Below are 23,772 nucleotides of genomic sequence, written 5' to 3' on the forward strand. Positions count from 1 at the left end.
CCCTGGAGTCAAGGTAGCTGGAAGCCTTTCCAGAATAAAGGTAATTTAGAGCTGGGTCTTGGAGGATTGTTTCCCTAGGTTAATGGAAGTATTTAATGTCTTCTGACCAAACTGGATATCCCCACTTCTCCCAGCTTGGTTGACTTATCCTATCTCTGTTTTCATGGTGATCCAAGCCAGTGACTTCATCGTAGTCTGTGTATCTTTGAGCTATAATAACATATTTGGAATTTGTCCAGTTCCCGAAACACAGTCCCTTACCCTTGTCTCAGGAGTAATCTAGTGGCTTCTGTATGCTACTGAGATGAGTGGTGGCTGAGGGCACCTGGATAGTTTTAGAAAGGGAGCGGCTGCTCACCAGAACAACCAAGGGATGATTAGTGAATTGGAACCTCCAGGGAGGGGAGGGGATACAGATTGATATTCAATACTGATGATGAATGATTTAATCAATCATGCCTATGTAATCGAACCCCCATAAAAACTCCCTAAAAATGGGATTCAGAAACCTTCCCAGCTGGTGAATACACGGCGGTGCTAGAGGATGGCATGTGCAGAGAGGGCATGGAAGTTCCTTGCTCCTTCCTCCATACCTTGCTGGATGCATCTTTGATTGGGCTGTTCCTGAGTTGTGTCTGTCATAATAAACTGGGAAGAGTAAGTGTTGCATTTTCCTGATTTCTGTGAGTCATTTTAGCAAAGTACCCAAATGGAAAGGGGGAAATGTAGAAACCCTCACCTTTGTAGCCATGTCAGAAAGAAGTGCAGATACCCTGAGCACCAAGTACATGTGAATGTCATCTCCACGTAGTTAGTGTCAGCACTGAACACAATTATAGGACACCAAGGTGGTGTCAGGTAGTTGTAGGATTGGTATGAGTGTGGAAATAATTCACACATTTGGTGCCTTGAGTGTTAGATGTAGAAACAGTTCAGTTCCTATCTCTCTCAGACCAGCCAGAGGGAATCTGACCATGCTACTTGTGCTTAAAATGTACCTGTTGGTACAATCACTTTGGAGAACTGTTTGTCAGTATCTATTCTAGGTGAACCTTGGTATTCCCTATGAGTCAGTATTTACACACCTAACTATAGACCCAACACAACACATAAGTATTAATCCACCAAAGGACATGTACTAGATGTCGTAAGAACACCCTCATAGGAAGACCCAACTGGAAACATCCATGAGAATGTTCATATAATGGAATACAGCTCTTTCCTCTACGGACCTAAAAAAAACATTTAGGGATCCCCATTGCCCTTAGAACAAATTTCTCAAGTGGACACTGTGGTCTTGTATGCTCTTGCCCTATTCACCTGTCTGCTTTCCATTCCAGAACTGCAGTAGCAACTTCAAATTCCCCTGTGCACTGAACATACCATTGTCCCAAATGCACTATGTTTGTCACCCTGAGACTTTGTATTTGTTGTCCCCTCTGTCTGGAAAACCCTCTTCCACCTGCCTGGCTCAGCTGAATCATACCTACTCACCCTTCCTATCTCCCTGTAAACATCACCAATTTCAAACACTCTAAATCCCAAGTTGGGTCTGAGACCCACACTTAGCTTCTTCAGATCCCTAGGCTGTCCTGAACACTCCTCTGATGACTATGTGCTGTCATCTTTGGTTATATAACAGCTGTTATATAAGGATCCCCTCAGCTGAAGGCAGGCTCAAGACCTTCTCCACATGTGTGTCCCACCTCACTGCAGTCATTGTGCATTTCGGTTTTGCCTCTATTATCTACCTCAAGCCCAAAGGCCACTGTTCTATGGACAGTAACACTCTGATGGCCACTACCTATACAGTCTTTACCCCCTTTCTAAGCCCAATCATTTTCAGCCTCAGGAATAAGGAGTTCAAGAAAGCCATAAAGAAAAGCTTCCAGAGAAAATTTAGTCCCCTGAGCTCCTATTGGCCAGTTTGGGGTGGTAAGGAAATATGACAGGAGGGCTGGGAATAATAAGATCTGTCTCTATAAGACTGTTGTAGGGTTTCATTATATGAAAATAAACACATCCATAGGTGATGGATGAATGCCTGATACTTGTTTTTCTCCAATTTGTTTGCCCCCTTGTATGGGATCCAGTGATCACGATCTCTTCTTCTTGATCCCAAGTGATGAAGTCCATCCAATTACCTCCATCAAAGAACATGTTACCTACTTAAGTGCTGGACAGCAGCATTGTAGGTGTGCTTGGCTTCTGATGCATAGGGTTCTTCTTGAATGGATATGCAACAGAAGACTTTCCCCTCCTCCACCATAAGGATAAATAAAAATTAGCAAAATAATAAATGTCCAAAGTATTTACCCTTTTCTTATCAAGCATGATATTCAGTGTTTTATAGTATTATCTTTTTAAAAATTTTATTTTATTTTTTCAGTGTTCCTAGATTCATTGTTTATGCACCACACCCAATGCTCCATGCAATACGTGTCCTCCTTAATACTCACCACCAGGCTCACCCAACCTCCCATCCCCCTCTCTTGCAAAACCCTCAGTTTGTTTCTCAGAGTTCACGGTCTCTCGTGGTTCATCTCCCCCTCTGATTTCCCCCAACTTACTTCTCTCCTTCACCCAATGTCCTCCATGTTATTCCTTTTGCTCCTCAAGTAAGTGAAACCATATGATAGTTGACTTTCTCTGCTTGACTTATTTCACTCAGCTTAATCTCCTTCAGTCCCATCCATGTTGATACAAAAGTTGGGTATTCATCCTTTCTGATGGAGGCACAATATTCCATTGTATATATGGACCATATCTTCTTTATCCATTCATCTATTGAAAGGTCTCTTGGCTCTTTCCACAGTTTGGCTATTGTGGACATTGCTGCTATAAACATTGGGGTACAGATGGCCCTTCTTTTCACTGTATCTGTATCTTTGGGGTAAATACCCAGTAATGCAATTGCAGGGTCATAAGGTAGGGTCTTTTAAATTATAACAAATATACAAAAGGAAATAAACTGTTTGTCTCTAGGAAGATGGTTACTCTTTATAATTTCTCCCTGCTTTGGAAGAGTTGACCCTAAAGGAGGTTTTCTATCTTAAGAGTTTAGAAAGTGAAGAAGAGAGAGATAGAAGGAGAGAGTGAGAGAGATAAGAGAGAGAGTGAATAGTGGGATGGGAGTCCTGAACAGAAAGTTGCATAAAATTGGATATGGGGCAAAATCTATAAAGCAATAAGGAAGAAGAAGGCTGGTAACAGGGCAGTTTTCACCCAAGAAGGGAAAGGGAAGGGAGAATGAGAGAGGAAGGGGCCAGAAGTAGAAGAATGCAGACAGAGAAAGGAGGGCTGGAAGGGGGAGAGGGTTCATGCTTGGGTTAGAACACAAGGATGGTAAAAGTGTGAGACTATCTGACATCTTATGGAAATCCTTTTCCCCACATTACTTTCAGGAAAACATCAATTTCTCATTCCTGTGTTTTACTTGAATCTATCTGGGGATGTTGTAGGCACAATGATATCTCAACATGTCACAAATTGAGGTCAAGTGTATGGGAATCCTTACTATGCCGATGAGAAATGTTGGTGGAGGTCACACAACACATGAGTGAAGGAGTCCCATGAAAATTTAGGTCTGTTTGACTCCCATGCTGGGGTTTGGGAAAGCATATGTCTGAAGATCAAGGAAGGGGGCCTTCTGTGGATCTAAACTCTTACTCAAAGTTGAGGCCAGATATTAGAGTTGGAGGCACAAGGTATATTGTCACCCTAAACCCATAGTCACCAGTCATCTTATGAGCATACAAAGACTCTCATCAAAAGTCAGTAACAAAAACACATAAAAGACCAAATATAAGTTTGATTATATTACAGAGAGACAGATGTTAATGTAGACTCTTTGACTTGGACCACCCGGACAATAGGGATAGGGAAAAACTTGACCATAGGAGAGGTGGAGCCTCCAGCCACCACTTATCCCATTAGCATACAGAAGACACTATTATCACTCCTGAGGCAGGGGCTTTGGGGCTTTATGTAAAGAATTAGAGCCAAAGGAGGCACAAACTAATGTGGATTCTCTTGCTTTAATCACCATGACAACAGATAGGATAAATCTGGGTAAACCAAAAGAAGTGGGACTATCCAGTTTGGTCAAAAGACACACTGAACACTCCCATTGACCAGGAGAAACCAGTCTCCAAGTCCTAGCTCTAAGTTACCCTTTTTGTTTTGTTTTGTTTTTTACATTGCTTATTTATTTATTTATTTATTTTAATTTTTAAATCTTTTAAAAAATTTCTTTTCAGTGTTCCAAAATTCATTGTTTATGCACCACATCCCATACTCCATGCAATACATGCCCTCCATAATACCCACCACCAGGCTCACCCAACCCCCCACACCCCCCTCCTAAATTACCCTTATTCTGGGAAGCCTTCCAGCTGCCTTGACTCCAGAGCCCTGAATTCCCACTATGGGTTTCTTCAGCTCCCGCCTTACCTCTGACCCTGCCCTGATCCCAACTCGCTGAGCGCATCTAATCCTGTACTATCTCCCCCAAGACTGGGAGTTCCTAGGCTTGAGCAGGGACTGGGGCTCTGGGCAGAGTTAGAAAGTAGGGATCCTTGGTTGTGTTGGAGTGTTGGAGGAAGGAGTAGAGGCTTCAGGTCCCTGGAGGACCTCTGATGATCCTCCTGGCCGCTTAAGAACCAGAGGGCAGACCTTGCAGGTTGGTGTCTTGGGAAGACCCTGGGTAGCAGCCTCCTGGGAAGCTGAATCAGGGGTAAAGCGCACAGCATCAGTTCCAGAAACTCCAAGGTCTGGTCACACACCTGCCCCTGTGTGCGCCACTGACAACCTCAGGCAGAAGAGCTTCTTCTGCCTTCTCCTGCTGGTTGCTTCCTGGAAGAGGCAGCCCAGGCTGAGAGGGACAGGAGGGACAGGGTAGGTGACAATACTTGAATAGATATGGGGAGCGAGACCCAGACTGAGGACAGGGTCTAGGAGAAGGGTCATTAGACAGGCTCTTAGCCTTGGGCAGCTGCTGGGGGTCTTCTCAGGCTGCCCATTCTGGATCTTGGGTTCTTCACCCAACCTAGTGCCCTTTGCAGCTTCTAAGTCTGTATCTTATTTGGGAATGATTTTGTATCCCTAACCTGAAATATTTGTACCTGCCTGGAGGACCCTCTTGGTTGTCAGAGCTCATGGTGGGGGGGGGGGGTTGCTACTGACATCTGTTGGGTTGAGGTCAGGTTTGTTGCTAAAGGCTGTACAATCTAGTAATTCTTGTGGTGCATTTGTTCCAGTTGGTGAACCAAGATGGATAGATACAGAATTACTAATTCACCTCATAGGTTATATTAGGGTTGACTGTGTTACCCATTCTGTGGGTATTGAGAAATGTATGGTGACATGTATACACCCTTACAGCACGGTCTAGAATAGGTTCAGGTGCTCTAATTTTCATGTGCCCAAATAGAATTATGCTTGAGTGTTCATCTGCTTTTGCTTCATTCACTCAAGATCATTTTACAGGTTCCTTTACCCGCTGTGTGTGCATCAAACTCCTGCTCAGGGCTCCAGCGGTTGCATCCAGCCCATGGACCTGGCCTCTTTCCAATTACAGTTCCCAAGCAGGCTTGTCCATTTCCCCACTTCAGGCAATGCTACTGAAACATCCTCTGACAATCTCCCTTCAGACAGGTGTGAACAATCAAGATAGATGCTCAGGAGACCATGTGCTGTTGCACAGAGCAGGTGAAGTCTGTTCTTCTGCATTCTTGGTTCTCGCCAGCAGGCCATAAGGATTGCCTTCTGACCATGTTTTGATTAGTACCCGGCACTTTCTAGTCTGGGGAAACGAATAGGTGTACAGTGAAAGTCCGTGATCATTTTCCTTTGTCCTTTTCTTGCCTTAAAACCACCCTTTCCTGTGTCTGTGTAACTCCTTCTGTGAATTCTCTGCTCATGTCCTTGACTCATTTCTACATTGAGGTTTCTCCTTCTGAATGTCACTGCTTTCTTATTTCTTCTAGATAGTATTCCCTGGTCAATTTTCAGCAGTGCAAAAGCTCATTAACTGAATATTTTCAAAGATCTCAGTTTTAATTACTAATATGGTGAGAATGGAGAGTTATAACTCACTCAAGCTAAAGCCCTAGAGGACTCAATAGTGTTTTGGCATATGAAGTCCTGGGGTCAAAATGTTAAGAGCTGTCTCATTATCATTTGGGTCACTAATAGTAATGTTGTCTTATTTCTTTCCTTAAAAATATATGTCTTGCATTAGTTTTATGTTTTTAATTCTATTGAAAATGCTATGAGTTTGGAAAGTCGATCTCGTCTTCTACTGCTTGTGTTCTGTCTTTGCTCAAACACATTTCATTTTGATTCTTTTACTTTTCTAGGTAAATGATCACATCTCTTCCGTTTCAATTCAATATTCCTTCTTTGTCATCCTCAAGTACCACTCCAGACTTTCAGTTCTCAGCTAATGACCGGCAGAGACAGTGAGTAAACTTGTCATGTTCCTGATTCTAAAATAATGCATCGATAGTTCCCTACTTCATATAGCATTTGCTAGTTTTGCAGTGCATATTCTCAGTTAGCTAAGAAAGTTTCAGTTGATGTCAGGTTTAAAAAAAACACTTAAAAAATTTTTAAGAGATGTACATATGTCAATAGTTATGCTATATATCTAAAATAATACAATGTTTTATGTCACCAAATATCAACTTTTAATCATAAATAGAAGCTCAAATTTAGTAATCTAGAACTGCTGCCCAGATTGATATATGACATTTCCTTTTCATGTAACTAACCACATTGTAGGTTTTCTGATACTGACTCATCCTTGTTCTTCATGGGATAAACCATGTACCTTCATTCCCTTTCTTGTCTCAGCAGGTGCAGCATCCCTGACTGGTCAGAACTATAGCATGGTCTCTGAATTCATCCTCGTGGGCTTTTCCACCTTCCCTCGGCATCTCCTGCCTGCCTTCTTCTTGCTGTACCTGCTGATGTACCTGTTCACCCTGCTGGGGAACTTGATCATCATGGCCACTATCTGGAGTGAGCACAGCCTGCACACGCCTATGTACCTCTTCCTGTGTGCCCTGTCCATCTCTGAAATTCTGTTCACCATTGTGGTTACTCCTCGCATGCTGGTTGACATGCTCTTCAGCCACAGCTCGATCACCTTTGTGGCCTGTGCCAGTCAGATGTTCTTTTCCTTCACATTCGGCTTCACCCACTCCTTCCTGCTCATGATCATGGGCTATGACCGCTACTTGGCCATCTGCCACCCCCTGCGCTACAACGTGCTCATGAGCCCCCGCACCTGTGCTCGTCTGGTGTCCTGGACCTGGGCTGGTGGCTCAGTCATGGGGATGATGGTGATCCTGATAGTTTTTCATCTCACCTTCTGTGGGTCTAATGTCATACACCATTTTTTCTGCCATGCGCTTTCCCTCCTAAAGTTGGCCTGTGGGAAGGAGACATCCTCTGTCACTTTGGGTGTGATCCTGGTGTGTGTCACAGCTCTGATGGGATGTTTATTCCTCATCATCCTCTCCTATGTCTTCATTGTGGCCGCCATATTGAGGATCCCTTCAAGTGAAGGCAGGCACAAGACCTTCTTCACATGTGTGTCCCACCTCACTGTGGTCATTGTGCACTATGGTTTTGCCTCCATGATCTACCTCAAGCCCAAGGGCCCCCATTCTATGGACAGTCACACTCTGATGGCCACTACCTATATAGTCTTCACTCCCTTTCTCAGCCCAATTATTTTCAGCCTCAGGAATAAGGAGCTCAAGAATGCCATAAAGAAAAGCTTCCAGAGAAAATTCAGTCCCCTAAGTTCCTGATGGCCAGTTTGGTAATGAAGAGTATGATGCAAGGACTGGGAATAATGATCCTCTCCATGGGACCACTGTCTATATTCAATACATGAGAATTCTGAAGAGGTATATTGGATACATCTATAGGTTTTGGAGCCAGCTAGGTTATTAGTTTTTGCATTTGTTTCCTCCTTCCCTCTTGCATAAGCTCTAGTGATCAATCATCCTCTCTCTTCTGGACCCTGTGTGATGAACCCCAATCCAGTTACCTATTTCTAAGAATGTGTTATCCCCTCTATGGGCAGAGGAGAGCATCACAAGTATGTGTGACTAGTAATGAACACGGTTCTTCTCCAATAGACAAGTGAGGGAGGAGTTTCACCTTCCCTCACCATGACATAAACAAAAGTAGCATAATGATAAATACCACCAGCCCTGGGGATATACTAATTGGGCACTGTGTCCAGTGCTGTTTCAGGGTTATCTTTTAATCACAACAAATGCAGAAAAGAACATGACTACTTTTCTCTAAGGAGATGATTGAATGTTTTTAGTTCCTTCTGTCTTTGGGGTGGATAGACCTTAAGGAAGTTTCTATGTTGAATTTAGTAGAGTGACAGATGTCAGGATATGAAGTGGAGAAAGAGAGAGGCAGAGAGACCAAGAGAGAAAGGGGAGAGGGTTCCGTGCTTAGGTAAGGACATACAGAATAGTAAGTGTGGGCTGTTATCTGACATTTTATGGAAATCCTTTCCCTTTTTCCCACATTACTTTCCATAAAACATCAATTTCTAATTCTTTTGTCTTATGTGGAACGATCTGGAGGATGTGTTGGAGGGCACAGTGGTAACTGAAGATGGCAAAAAGAGACATCAAGGGTATGGGTCCCCATTTTAACAGATGTAAACTGTTGGTGGAGGCCACACAACACGTTAAGGAAGGAGTTCCATGCAACATTTGGTCTAACTCTCATGTTGTTCAGGAAACCATGTGTCTCAGGATCCAGGAAGGGGGATTTCCACTGGGTAAGTTCATACTCAGAGCTTCAGGTAGATATTTGAATTTCAGGAAGAAGATGTTTTATAATAATAAACCAATGAATGGCTATCACATATGAGTGTCTGCTGCTTGCCAAATGCGGGAAGTGTTTCCTATGCATTCACTCTTCTAAGACTCAAAATAAATGATTATTTCTCCCTATTTAGATATGACCCACATCTATTACTACTCTTATTTTTTTCTTGAGAGATAGAGAAAGAGAGAGCTGGGTGGGGGGGAGGAAGAGGGAGAGAATCTCAAGCAGTCCCCACTAGCACAAAGCTTGACCTTGGGCTCCATTTGGGACCCTGAGAAGATGAGCTGAGCCTAAATGAAGAGTGGGATGCTTAACCAGTGAAGCCACCCAAGCGCTCCAACTATTCACTTTTTTGAAATGTAGAAAATGCAAATCGGGGAGATGATTTGTCTCCAGACACAGTTCCCTGAGCTGCTGAAGCAGGAATTCATCACAATCTGTATATGTGTGCCCTTGGTGATCAGGAATGCACCTCTCTCAGGTTCCTGCAGAGGGAAGTGTGGTCCTAACTGGGAGAGGAAGACTGTCATTAGAAGGAATAGACACCCTTCGGGGTGGGAGGGCAGGTGCAGCCCTAAACACACACCCCTTCATACAGCCAGAGAGAAACACTGACTCCAGAGGAGTTACAGAGACACTTTGTGACACTTGTGACTTGACTCATGTCACTGACATGAGACCCCGGGGTTCCATTTCATTATTTTACAATTACTGATGTTAACGACTAATGCCAACCCACCACCCCTAAGACGTCCTTTTCCAGAGCCTGTGACTGTGTTCCCTTCCCCAGCAAAAGGGACTGCATGTGATGAGATGCAGTTAATCCTCTGAGGCAGAGGGATTGCTCTGGATCATCCAGGTGGGCTTGCTATAACTGCAAGTGTCCTTCTAGAAGGGGGCAGGAGGGGTCAGACACAGAGAGAAGTCGGTGATGTGACACTGGAAGGAGGGATTGGAGTAGCTGAGCCAGGAACCTTGAGCCAAGGAATGCCTGCTGCCTCTGGCAGCTGGGAAAGCAGGAGACAGAACCTCCCCTGGATCCCCTGAAGGACGCAGCCCTGCTCACACCTTGACTCACAGCTGGTGACCCTGATTTTGGCTTCTGGCCTCCAGCATAGAGGATGATAGATATGTGTGGTTTTAAGTCACTAGGTTTATGTGCTTTGTTACAGCAGCCCTAGAAACCTGACTCATGGAATGGCATCCTGTCATTCTATGTGATTTGTTTCATGACAGAATTTTTTTCAAGCCAGATCCTTGGCCTATTCTCTATGGAGAAGACTTAGGGCATTGTGTTCACTCATAGGAAGGGCTGAGTACCCTTGAAAGTCCATCAGCAAAGGTGAAGGATCTTGATAGCCCGGCTGCAGGATTTGCTCATTGGCAGCAAGGCCCTTGGGGAGTGTCATGAGGACACACATGCTGTGAAGCTGTAGGGTAGGCAACCCAGGGACTCTGGTCTACACCCAAAGAACTCAGCGGAGTAGGAACTGGAGGACACCAGGAAACTTCTCGGTGTTCAGTGTGGATTGTGTGAGCTTGGAAGGTGTGCTAAAACTCCTGTGAGATGAGCCCTATGCATTATAATAAGGATACACAAATATGCACATCATCAGAGAGAACGCTGAGTTGCAGGGAGCTTGACCTGGTGGAAATACACAAAGGAAAAAACCACGAGGGATCTAGAGATCTGGAACTCATCTCTTTAGTATGGAAAGATGACATTTTTTTAAACATCTAATTTTATTTTATTTTTTTCATTAAACAAACACCTACCATGTATCCAACACCTATGGATCTATTCCACAGTACCTGTTTAGTATTCTCACATAGTGAATCTCTACAACAGTCTTATGGAGAGAGTCATTATTATTCCCAGCCCTGCTATCATATTTTCTTATGACCACGGCCATTAGGAGCTTAGGGGATTGAATTTTCTCTGGAAGCTTTTCTTTATGGCATTCTTGAGCTCCTTATTCCTGAGGCTGAAAATGATTGGACTGAGAAAGGGAGTGAAGACTGTATAGGTGGTGGCCATCAGAGTGTTACTGTTCAAAGAATGGGAGCCTTTGGGCTTGAGGTAAATTATGGAGGCAAAACCATAGTGCACAATGACCACAGTGAGGTGGGACACACATGTGGAGAAGGTCTTGTGCCTGCCTTCAGCTGAAGGGATCCTCAATATGGCAGCCACAATGAAGACATAGGAGAGGATGATGAGGAATAAACACCCCATTAGAACTGTGACACACACCAGGATCACACCCAAGGTGACAGAAGATGTCTCCTTCCCACAGGCCAACTTTAGGAGGGAAAGCACGTGGCAGCCAAAATGATGGATCTCATTAGACCCACAAAAGGTGAGACGAAAAACTATCAGGGTTACCATCAACCCTATGACTGAGCCACCAGCCCAGGACCAGGAAACTAGCCGGGCACAGGTGTGGGTGCTCATGAGCACGTTATACCACAGGGGGTGGCTGATGGCCACGTAACGGTCATAGCCCATGACTGTGAGCAGGAAGGAGTGGGTGAAGCCGAAGGTAAAGGAGAAGAACATCTGACTGGCACAGGCCACAAAGGAGATGGTGTGGCAGGTTGAGAGCATGTCAACCAGCATGCGAGGGGTGAGGGTAACAGTTAACAGAATCTCAGATGTAGACAAGGCACACAAGAAAAGGTACATGGGTGTGTGCAGGCTGTGCTCATTCCAGACAGTGGCCATGATGATCAGGTTCCCCATCAGGGTGAACAGGTACATCAGCAGGTACAGCAAGAAGAAGGCAGGCAGGAGATGTGGTGGGAAGGTGGAGAAGCCTAGGAGGATGAATTCATACACCATGCTATAGTTCTGACCCGCCTCAGATGCTGCATCTGCTGAGACCAGAAAGGATATGAAGGTTCATGGTTTATCCTATGAAGGACAAGTATGGTTCAGCATCAGAAAATCTATCGTGTGGTTGTTCACATGAATAAACTAAAAAGGAAATAGCATAATTATTTCAATCTAGGCAGCAATCCTGGATTACTAAAGTTCAATTCCTATTTGTGACTTTAAAAATTGATTTTTAAAATTTTTATTTTATTTTTTCAGTGTTCCAAGATTCATTGTTTATGCACCACACCCAGTAGTCCATGCAATACATATCCTCCTTATTACCCACCACCAGGCTCACCCATCTCCTCCTTCTCTCTCCTCCAAAACCCTCAGTTTGTTTCTCAGAGTCCACAGTCTCTCATGCTTCTTCTCCCCCTCTTATATGCTCAATTCACTTTTCCTTTCCTTCTCCTAATGTCCTCCATGTTATTCCTTATATTCTACAAGTAAGTGAAACCATACGATAATTGGCTTTCTCTGTTTGACTTATTTCACTCAGCACAATCTCCTCCAGTCCTATCCATGTTGATGCAAAAGTTGGGTAATCATCCTTTCTGATGGCTGCATGACATCCCATTGTATATATGGATCATATCTTCTTTATCCATTTGTCTGTTGAAAGGTATCTTGGCTCTTTCCACATTTTGGCTATTGTGGACATTGATGCTATGAACAGTGGGGTACCTATGGCCCTTCTTCTTACTGTGTATTTATCCCAAAGATACAGATGTAATTTTAGCTATTCTGACTAATGTATGGTGGTTTTGATGTGTATTTCCTTGATGGTAAGAGATGTGGAACATTTTTTTCATGTGTCTGTTGGCCATTTGGATATCTTCTTTGGAGAATTATCTGTTCATGTCTTCTGCCCATTTCTTGACTGAATTATTTGTTTTATGAGTGTTGAGTATAAGAAGTTCCTTAAGAGATCTTGGATACAGCCTTTTATGTATACTGTCATTTGCAAGTATCTTCTCCTACGGAGTGGGTTATTTCTTAGTTTTGTTGACTGTTTCCTTTGCTGTGCAGAAGCTTTGTATCTTGATGAAGTCCCCAAAATTCATTTTTGCTTTTCTTTCTCTTGCCTTTAGAGACATGAAAGAAGTCCCAGTGACCAATGTCGAAGAGGTTACTGCCTTTGTTCTCTTCTAGGATTTTGATGGATTCCTGTGTCACATTTAGATCTTTCATCCATTTTAAGTTTATATCGAGTATGGTATAAGAGCAAGGTCCAGTTTCATCTTTCTGCATGTGACTGTCTAATTTTCCCAGCACCATTTATTGAAGAGATGCCTTTTTTCCATTGTATATTCTTTTTTTTCCCCATTTTTTTTCCCATTGTATATTCTTGCCTGATTTGTCAAAGATTAGTTAACCATAGAGTTGAGGGTCCATTTCTGGGTTATTTATTCTGTTCCACTATTTTATGTGTCTGTTTTTGTGCTAGTACTATGCTGTTTTGCTAATCACAGCTTTGCAATATACCTTGAAGTCAGGCATTGTGGTGTCCCCAGTTTTGGTTTTCTTTTTCAACATTCCTCTGGCAACTCAGGGTCTTTTCTGTTTCCATACAAATTTTAGAATTATTTGTTCCAGCTCTGTAAAAAATGTTGATGGTATTTCCCCCAATTCACTTTTCCTTTCCTTCTCCTAATATCCTCCATGTTATTCCTTGTGTTCCACAGTTAAGTGAAACTGTACATCCACAATAGCCAAACTGAGGGAAGAGCTGAGATGCCCTTAAACAGATGAATGGATAAAGAAGATGTGGTCCTCAAACTCAACACACACAAAACAGATAATCATTTCAAAAAATGGACAGAAGACATGAACAGACACTTCTCCAATGAAGACACACAAATGGCTAATAAAAAACATTTACATGAAAAAAATGTACATCATTACCAGCCATCAGGGAGATTCAAATCAAAACCACATTGAGATACCACCTTACACCAGTTAGAATGCCCAAAATTAACAAGACAGGAAACAACAAGTGTTGGAGAAGATGTGGAGAAAGGGGAACCCTCTTACACTGTTGGTGGGAATGCAAGCTGGTGCAGCCATTTTGGAAAACAGTGTGGAGATTCCTTCAGAAATTAAAAATAGAGCTTCTCTATGACCCTGCAATTGCACTACTGGATATTTACCCCAAAGATACAGAGGTAGTGAAAAGAAGGGCCCTCTGTACCCCAATGTTTATAGCAGCAATGGCCACAATCGCCAAACTGTGGATAAAACCAAGATGCCCTTCGATGGGCAAATGGATAAGGAAGATGTGGTCCATATATACTATGGAGTATTATGCCTCCATTAGAAAGGATGAATACCCAGCTTTTGTATCAACATGGACAGGACTGGAAGGGATTATGCTGAGTGAAGTAAGTCAAGCAGAGAGAGTCAATTATCATATGGTTTCGTTTATTTGTGGAGCATACAGAATAACACGGAGGACATGGGAAGATGGAGAGGAGAAGGGAGTTGGGGGAAATTGGAGGGGGAGATGAACCATGAGAGACTATGGGCTCTGAAAAACAATCTGAGGGTTTTGGAGGGGTGGGGAGTGGGAGGTTGGGTGAGCCTGGTGGTGGGTATTATGGAAGGCATGTATTGCATGGAGCCCTGGGTGTGGTGCATAAATAATGAATTCTGGAACATTGAAAAGAAATTTAAAAAATAAATAAAAATTTTAAAAAATTAAAAAAAAGAAGATGTGCATGGAGCATTGGGTGTGGTGCAAAAACAGTGAATACTGTTATGCTGGAAAGAAATTTTTAAAAATGGTGAAAAAAAAGAAGATATAGTCCATATATATAATGGAGTATTATTCAGTCATCAGAAAGGATGAATACCCAACTTTTGCATCAACATGGATGGGACTGGAGGAGATTATACTGAATGAAATAAGTCAAGCAGATATAAGCATACATCTCAAAGATTTTTTTAAACTCTCAAACATTTTAGCAATATTTATTGAATATTATTCTGTACTAGGACATGAGATACGAAGAGGAATTCAAAGGTGCTCCCACTGCAATGAACACAAATTAATAATAGTTAATAAAAATGTGATATGTGCCTTCGTGCACCCGAATGTTTATAGCAGCAATGTCCACAATAGCCAAACTATGGAAAGAACCTAGATGTCCATCAACAGATGAATGGATAAAGAAGATGTGGTATATATACACAATGGAATACTATGCAGCCATCAAAAGAAATGAAATTTTGCCATTTGCGACAACGTGGATGGAACTAGAGTGTATCATGCTTAGCGAAATAAGTCAAGCAGAGAAAGACAACTATCATATGATCTCCCTGATATGAGGAAGTGGTGATGCAACATGGGGGCTTAAGTGGATAGGAGAAGAATCAATGAAACAAGATGGGATTGGGAGGGAGACAAACCATAAGTGACTCTTAATCTCACAAAACAAACTGAGGGTTGCTGGGGGGAGGAGGGTTGGGAGAAGGGGGGGTGGGGTTATGGACATTGGAGAGGGTATGTGCTTTGGTGAGTGCTGTGAAGTGTGTAAACCTGGCGATTCACAGACCTGTACCCCTGGGGATAAAAATACATGTTTATAAAAAAAAATTAAAAAAAATGTGTTATGTGCCTTAATACCAACAGTGAGTATACAATGTACACATAGTAGGTAGAAAGAAGCAGCCCAGAAAAGTCAGGGAAACCTGGGATAAGTAGTCATTCTTAGATGAGGACCTAGGTGTCTATCAGATAGAAAGTGATGGGAAGAAGAGGAGTGCAAGTAAGTGAGGACATGCAGGCAGGGTACATGGGGGAAGCTATGCAATGTGAAATGATTGTATTCTGTGAATATTATGGTTAATATTAATAGTGCTCAGGCTAGGGAGTGGGACTACAAATCCTGGGTTTCCTACTGGTTCTCCCAATTACAGCTCCAGAGCTACAAATAAAATGTTTAGTTTCATTTTCTTTATCTGAAAATGAAGGTTTTATGTACTTCGTGGGGTTGTTGGGAAGATCCAATGAGTTAAATCACATAAGGATTTTAATAGGTGCCTAACAAATTTTTTTAAGTATTCACTAAGGGTTAAATATTACTATAAGGTGGTCATAGAGACAGACAGTGAGAAGACCTTCTCAGAATCTTAAAGATTCTTAAAAAGCTTCTTCTCAACGTGAAATCAACTAACACTTTCTTAGTTAACTAAGAATATACACTGCAAAATTAACAAATAGTACATGAAGTGGGAAGCTAGGAGTGCCTTGTTTTAGGATCAGGAACAAGCCAAGTTACTCACTGTCTCTGCTGCTCATTAGCAGGGAAGAGAAAGCCAGGAGAGGTGCTTCAGGAAAGATATCAAAAGAAGGAATATCAGGATCAGAAGGGAAGAGATGTGATCGTCTACCTAGAAAGGTAAAAGAATGAAAGCAGAATATATTTGAGCAAAGACAGAAAGAACACAAGTTTCAGAAGACTAGATCATCTTCCCAAACTCAAAGTATTTCCCATAGAATTACACTTGTAATAGTCAACGTTTAAGATAGAATTTAAGGGAAACATAAAATAACATTACCGATAGTGAGACAAACTGTAATGAGAGAGTGTTCATACATTTTGGTCTCATGATTTCTTTACACTAGAAACCTATTGAGTCCCCTAAAGGGCTTTTGTTCAAGGGGGTTATAACTCTCCATTCATAGCATATTAGTAATGAAAATTGAGATTCCTTGACAATATTAAATGAATAAATAATGAATTCTGGAACACTGGAAAGAAACAACAAAATAACTAGAAATTTTAAAAAGATTAAAAAAAAAACAAGATGTGGTCCATATATACAATAGAATATTATTCAGTCATCAGAAAGGATGAATACCCAACTTTTGCATCAACATGGATGCGACTGGAGGAGATTATGATGAATGAAATAAGTCAAGCAGATATAAGCATACATTATTAACACATTAAAAAGAACAATAATCAACCATTGATTCAATCTAAAGGAACAATCAACTCATGCTAATATAAGAAACACTTTAGGAAAGTAGCTGGATTAAAAAAAACTTGTCTAGTGAGAAGTGTGGCTTTGTTTTGCATTTTAGCAAATTTGTCCAATGCTGGCTGGATGAAAGACAAGAAGATGCTCATATCTGTTCCTGCATTCAGCCTGTGGCACTATGTGTTTTTAATTGAAACATATGACAAAAATATATCCTCTCCTTTATTGGAAAATTGAGGACCTGATGACCTCCCAAAAGGGTCTCCAGGGCCCCAGGGATCCTCATATCACACATTGAAAACCTTTGATGTAAAATATCTAGGAATTAACCAAGCATATGCAGTATCTCCCAGGACAGAATTTTAAAAAATTGTATTTTATTTTTCCATTGTTCCAAGATTCATTGTTTATGCACCACACCCAGTGTTCCATGTAATACATGCCCTTTTAACACATGCCCTACCCACCACCAGGCTCACCCAACTCCCCACCTCCTTCCCCTCCAAAACCCTCAGTTTGTTTCTCAGAGTCCACAGACTCTCATGGCTCATCTCCCCCTCCAGTTTCCCCCAACTCACTTCTTCTCTCCTTCCAATGTCCTCTGTGTTATTCCTAATGCTCCACAAGTGAAACCATATGATAATTGACTCTCTCTGCTTGACTTGTTAAACTCGCATAGTATCCTCCAGTTCCGTCCATGTTGATAAAAAAGTTGGGTATTCATCCTTTCTGATGGAGGAGGAATACTCCATTGTATATATAGACCACATCATCTTTATCCATTTGCCATCTTGGCTCTTTTCACAGTTTGGCGATTGTGGCCATTGCTGCTATGAACATTGGGATACAGATGGCCCTTCTTTTCACTACCTCTGTATCTTTGGGGTAAATACCCAATAGTGCAATTGCAGGAGCATAGAGAAGCTCTATTTTTAATTTCTTGAGGAATATCCACATTGTTTTCCAAAGTGGCTGCACCAACTTGCATTCAGTGTAAGAGGGCTCCCCTTTCTACACATTTGCAACAGTGTAAGAGGGTTCCCCTTTCTCCACATCCTCTCCAACACATGTTGTTTCCTGTCTTGTTAATTTTGGGCTTTCAAACTGGGGTAAGGTGGTATCTCAATGTGGTTTTGATTTGAATCTCCCTGATGGCTAGTGATGATGAACATTTTTTCATGTGTTTATTAGCCATTTGTATATCTTCTTTGGAGAAGTGAAGGACAGAAATTTTAATCATAGATAGATATGTAGAAGATACTATGGGTACATGGAAAATATGAAAACCATGGTTCTCTCTTGGATGGGGTAAGCTAATATAGCAATTACGTCAGTAATTGTAAAAATAAAGTAAAATTAAAAAAATAATAAAAGCAGCACATGCTGTAACACATAAAAAAATAAGTTAAATTTAAGAACTATTTTAAACTTCTTTCTGAAAGATAGTCAGTGAAAAGGCATACTGGTCTTCTAAAAAGGGAGTACACAAGAGAGAGAGAGATATCCATCCCCACATTGAGACTCACTACAGACTAGGAATCATTTTTAAAAGTGTGACAATGGAACAGATGTGTATGATCATGCTGGTTGGATATCTCAGAAAATATCCCTGCTTGATTCTAAACACAATATGTGATTCAAATGGAAAAAATGGATTATTGACTGGTTTGTGGTGGAAAACTCGTGGGTTTATGAAGCAGTGCAAATCTGGATTCCTGCCCAAGACAACAACCAAAATAGATGGATTTCATGCATTAAGTGAAATATAAATTTGATAGGAAAGAGTGTAGGAGAATAACCTTGCAATTTCAGAGTGAAGAAGGACTTCTTAACCAAAACTCAAAACCACAAATATTAAGGTGATATGGAGAAAGGAGAACCCTTTTACACTGTTGGTCGGAATGCAAACTGGTGCAGTCACTGTGGAAAACAGCATGGAGATTCCTCAAAAAGTTAAAAATAGAACTACCCTGTATCCAGCAATCGCACTACTACATATTTACCAAAAGAACAAAACAAAAAATATATACAAATTCAAAGGTATACATGCACACTGATGTTTATAGCAGCATTTTCTGCAATAGCTAAATTATGGGAACAGCTCAAGTGTTGGATAAAGAAGATGTGGTTTCTATATACGATAGAATATTACTCAGCCATCAAAAGAATGAAATCTTGCTGTTTGCAACAGCATGGATGGAACTAGAGAGTATTATGCTAAATGAAATAAGCCAGTTAGGGAAAGACAAATAGCATATGATTTCACTCGTATGTGGAATTTAAGAAACAGACAAAGGAGCAAAGGGAAAAAAAGGGAGAGAGTGACTCTTAACTACAGAGAAAAGAGACTCTTAACTATAGAGGAAAAAACTCTTGGTTACCAGAGGGGAGAGGGTAGGGGGTGGGAGAAATAGGTGATGGGCATTGAGGAGTACACTTATGATGAACATGGGGTATTGTATGGAAGAGTTGAACTAGTATATTGAACACCTGAAACTAGTATTACACCATATGTTAACTAGGGAGATTGAGATAACAACTTAAAAAATACACAAAATTTGTATATGCGTGTTTTATGTATAAAGCAGCATTTGAATTTCATAAGCGTATCTTCTGTAGGTGCTGATGCCATTCTCTGGAGAAAAATGCTAACTTCTCAGGAAAGGAAACAGACAAAAAACGTTCGCCAAGGATTTTGTTCAACAACAACAACAACAACAACAAAACCAAGGGATATCGAGGATCCATGAATAGGCAGGTGGAATTTGGGGAAAGAAACTTTGCATTGCTGAAAATTGACCAGGAAGTACTATCTAGAATAAGTAAGACACATTCAGACGGAGAAATTTCAATGCAGAAATGAGTCAAGGATATGAGCAAAGAACTCACAGATGGGGTTTCACAGACATAGGAAAGGGTGGTTTAGACAAGGAAAGCGCAGAGTAAAACCACCGTGCCCTTTCACTGTACACCTATTCATATCCCCAGACTAGAAAGTGCCTGGTGTTAATGGAAATATGGAGAGAAAACAATACTGATAGCCTCCTGGTGAGAACCAAGAATGCAGAAGAACAGACTTCACCTGCTCTGTGCAACAGCACATGGTCTCCTGAGCACCTATCTTGATTGTTCACACCTGTCTGAAGGGAGAATGTCAGAGGATGTTTCGGTAGCCATTGCTTGAAGTGGGTAAATGAACAAGCCTGCTTGGGAACTGTAATTGGGAAGAGGGCAGTTCACATGGACTGGATGCAACTGTTGGGCCCAGGCAGGAGTTTGATGTACACATAGCGGGTAAAGGAACCTATAAAATGATCTTAAGTAAATGAAGCAAAAGCAGATAAACACTCTAGCATAATTCCATTGGGCCCATGAAAAATAGAGCACCTGAAATTACTCTGGATGATGCTGTAATAGGGTATACATGTTTCTATATGTTTCTCAAAACCCAAGGATGGGTAACACAGTCAACCCTAATATAATATAATATAAGTTAAGTTAATAATTATGTATCTATCCATATTGAATCACCAACTGGAACAAATGCACCACAAGAATACCAGATTGTACAGCCTTCAGCAATGCTGGCCTCAACTCACCAGATGCCAGTAGCATCCCCTCCCTCCCCATGAGCTCTGATAACCAGGAGGTCCTCCAGGCAAGTACAAACATTTTGCACTGGATGTGCAGAATCAGTCCCAAATAAGAATGCAGACTTAGAGGCTGCAAAGGGCACTAGGCTGTGTGTCCAGGACCCAGAGTGGGCAACCTGAGAATAACCCCAGCAGTTCCCCAAGGCTAAAAGCCTATCTTATGACCCTCCTCCTAGACTCTGTCCCCATCCCAAGTTTCGGTCTTGCTCCCCACAACTGTACGAATATCACCACCTACCCTGTTCCTCCTGGTCCTCCTCAGCCTGGGCTATCTCTTCCAGGAAGCAGCCAGCAGGGGACGGCAGAAGAAGCTCCCCTGCCTGAGGCTGTCAGTGGCACACAGCGGCAGGTGTGGGGCCAGACTTTGGGGCTCCTGGATGCTCCGTACTTTACCCCTGATGCAACTTCCCAACAGGCTGCTCCCCAGGGCCTTCCTGGGACACCAACATGCAAGGTCTGCCCTGAGTCTGGAGAGGCCAGGAAGATCATCAGAGGGCCTCTGGGGACCCGCAGCCTCTATTCCTTCCTCCAGTAGCCCAACGCAACCAAGGTTCCCTATTGTTCTCTCTGCCCTGAGCGCCCCAGCCCCTGCTGAGGCCTAGGAACTCCCAGTCTTGGGAGAGACAGGACTGGATTAGATGCCCTCAGCCAGTGGGGGTCAGAGCAGGGTCAGAGGGGAAGAAAGGAGCTGGAGCGGCCCAGAGTGGGAATTCAGGGCTCTGCCCTGGGGTCAAGGTAGCTGGAAGGCTTCCCAGAATAAAGGTAATTTAGAGCTGGGTCTTGGAAAGTCTCTTCTCTTGGTGAATGGAAGTGTTCAGGGTCTTCTGGCCAAAGTGGAAAGCCCTGTTTCTCCTCTTGGTGGAGTTACCCTGTGTTGTCATGGTGACCCAGCCAGAGAATTCACATTAGTATGTGCATCCTTGGGATGTAATAACATATTTGGTCTTTGTCCAGTTCCTAAGACACAGCCCCTAAGCCCCTGTCTCAGGAGTGATAATAGTAGCTTCTGTATGCTAATAAGATTAATGGGGGCTGGAGGCCCCATCTCTCCTTGTGGTCAAGTTCTTCCCTATCCCTGTTTTCCTGGTAGTCCAGGCCAAAGAATCTACATTAATATCTGCCTCTCTGTGATACAGTCAAACTAATATTTTGTTTCTTGTGTTTCTTTGTTTACTGCCCATCTGATGAGAGTCTTTGTATGCTCATGAGATGACGGGAGGCTGTGGGTTTAACATTACAAGGTATCTGCTGGCCTCATCTTTGAGTAATAGTTTTCCAGGAAGATCCAGGAAGATCCAGGAAGGTCTGAGCATATGCTCAGACATATGCTTTACCAAATCCCCAGCATGGGAATCAGACAGGCCTAACATTCCATGTGACCCCCTTCATTCAAGTGTTGTGTGACCACCACCAGCATTTCTCCTCTGCATAATAATAGTACCCATGCCATTGACCTCTCTTCTGTCATTTGAGATAGCACTGTGCTCTCAGCAAATGCTCTAGATAGATTCAAGTGAAACAGGAATGAGAACTTGATGTTGTACTGAAGGTAATGTGGGGAAAAGGGAAAGGGATTTCCATAAGATGTCAGTTAGCAACACAGTTTTAATATTCTGCATGTTCTTATCCAAACACTGAGCATCTCCTCCCTTAGCTCTTTCCCTCTCACTCCCCTCCTCTTTCTCTTTACTTCACATTCAGACATCCTTCAGTCAACTAAGATCAACATAGAAACTTATTGGGGGTCAATCCCCTCCAAAGACAGCGGAAACTATAAAGAGTCAGCCATCTTCTTGGAGACAAATAGTTTATTTTCTCTTGTGCATATGTTATAATTTAAAGATAATACCTATACAACACTGGACACAGTGCCTAATAAGAAAAGCCCCAATGCTGGTGGAATTTATCATTTTGCTTACTCTTGTTGTCCTTATGGTGGAGGAGGGGAAGTTCTGCCCTACTTGTCCATGCAAGAAGAATCATTGCCATCAGTGGCCGGACACATCATTGTGATGCCCCCCACTGGCCCATAGGTAAATAATACATTCTTAGACATAGGTACTGGGATGGACTTCATCACATGGTGTCAAGAACGAGAGATGGTAATCACTAGAGGCTATACAAGAGGGAACAAATTGAAAACAAACTGAAGGGGAAAAAAAGAACACCTACCATGCATCCAACATCTATGGATGCATCTCACGATACCTATGTAGTATTCTCAAATGCTAAATCTCTACAACAGTCCTATGGAGACAGTCATTACTATTCCCAGATCTGCTATCATATTTCCTCTTGACCAAACTGGCCATCAGGAGCTTAGGGGACTGAATTTTCTCTGGAAGCTTTTCTTTATGGCATTCTTGAGCTCCTTATTCCTGAGGCTGAAAATGATTGGGCTGAGAAAGGGAGTGAAGACTGTATAGGTGGTGGCCATCAGAGTATTACTGTCCATAGAATGGGATCCCTTGGGCTTGAGGTAGATCATGGAGGCAAAACCATAGTGCACAATGACCACAGTGAGGTGGGACACACATGTGGAGAAGGTCTTGTGCCTGCCTTCAGCTGAAGGGATCCTCAATATGGCAGCAACAATGAAGACATAGGAGAGCATGATGAGGAATAAACATCCCATCAGAGCTGTGACACACACCAGGATCACACCCAGGGTGACAGAAGATGTCTCCTCCCCACAGGCCAACTTTAGGAGGGAAAACACGTGGCAGCCAAAATGATGGATCACATTAGACCCACAGAAGGTGAGGTGAAAAACTATCAGGGTCACCATCATCCCCATGACTGAGCCACCAGCCCAGGTCCAGGACACCAGACGGGCACAGGTGCGGGTGCTCATGAGCACGTTGTAGCGCAGGGGGTGGCAGATGGCCACGTAGCGGTCATAGCCCATGATCATAAGCAGGAAGGAGTGGGTGAAGCCAAATGTGAAAGAGAAGAACATCTGACTGGCACAGGCCACAAAGCTGATGGAATGGTGGCTGGAGAGCATGTCAACCAGCATGCGAGGTGTGACAGCAACAGTGAACAGAATCTCGGAGGTAGACAGGGCACATAAGAAGAGGTACATGGGTGTGTGCAGGCTCTGCTCATTCCAGACAGTGACCATGATGAGCAGGTTCCCCAACAGGGTGAACAGGTACATCAGCAGGTACAGCAAAAAGAGGACGGGCAGGAGATGCTGTGGGAGGTTGGAGAAACCCAGAAGGATGAATTCAGACACCATGCTATAGTTCTGACCAGCCTCGGATGCTGCATCTGCTCAGATCATGGAGGAAATGAAGGTGACCAGAATAAAAATAATAAAGATAGTGAATCTGTATAACAATAACCTTGAAAAATCTACAAAATGGAGGAACTTTAGATACGGTG

At 42.6% G+C, this 23,772-nt stretch overlaps 3 protein-coding genes across 3 annotated transcripts; 1 reads left to right on the top strand and 2 right to left on the bottom strand.

The window, feature by feature from the left end:
• The first annotated feature begins 6,875 nt into the window (after positions 1 to 6,875).
• Positions 6,876 to 7,820, top strand: LOC131825748 (olfactory receptor 10H3-like). Its single transcript, XM_059165154.1, has one exon. The coding sequence runs from the start codon at positions 6,891 to 6,893 to the stop codon at positions 7,818 to 7,820; it is 930 nt and encodes a 309-aa protein (XP_059021137.1). The 5' UTR covers positions 6,876 to 6,890.
• A 2,960-nt stretch (positions 7,821 to 10,780) lies between these two features.
• On the bottom strand, positions 10,781 to 11,719 carry LOC131825749 (olfactory receptor 10H4-like). The gene has a single exon (XM_059165155.1). The coding sequence runs from the start codon at positions 11,708 to 11,710 to the stop codon at positions 10,781 to 10,783; it is 930 nt and encodes a 309-aa protein (XP_059021138.1). The 5' UTR covers positions 11,711 to 11,719.
• A 10,977-nt stretch (positions 11,720 to 22,696) lies between these two features.
• Positions 22,697 to 23,635, bottom strand: LOC131825750 (olfactory receptor 10H4-like). Its single transcript, XM_059165157.1, has one exon. It carries the CDS (start codon positions 23,624 to 23,626, stop codon positions 22,697 to 22,699), a length of 930 nt encoding a protein of 309 aa, XP_059021140.1. The 5' UTR covers positions 23,627 to 23,635.
• Positions 23,636 to 23,772: the final 137 nt, after the last annotated feature.

The sequence above is a fragment of the Mustela lutreola genome, chromosome 2 (genome assembly GCF_030435805.1).
Source record: "Mustela lutreola isolate mMusLut2 chromosome 2, mMusLut2.pri, whole genome shotgun sequence".
NCBI lineage: Eukaryota > Metazoa > Chordata > Mammalia > Carnivora > Mustelidae > Mustela > Mustela lutreola.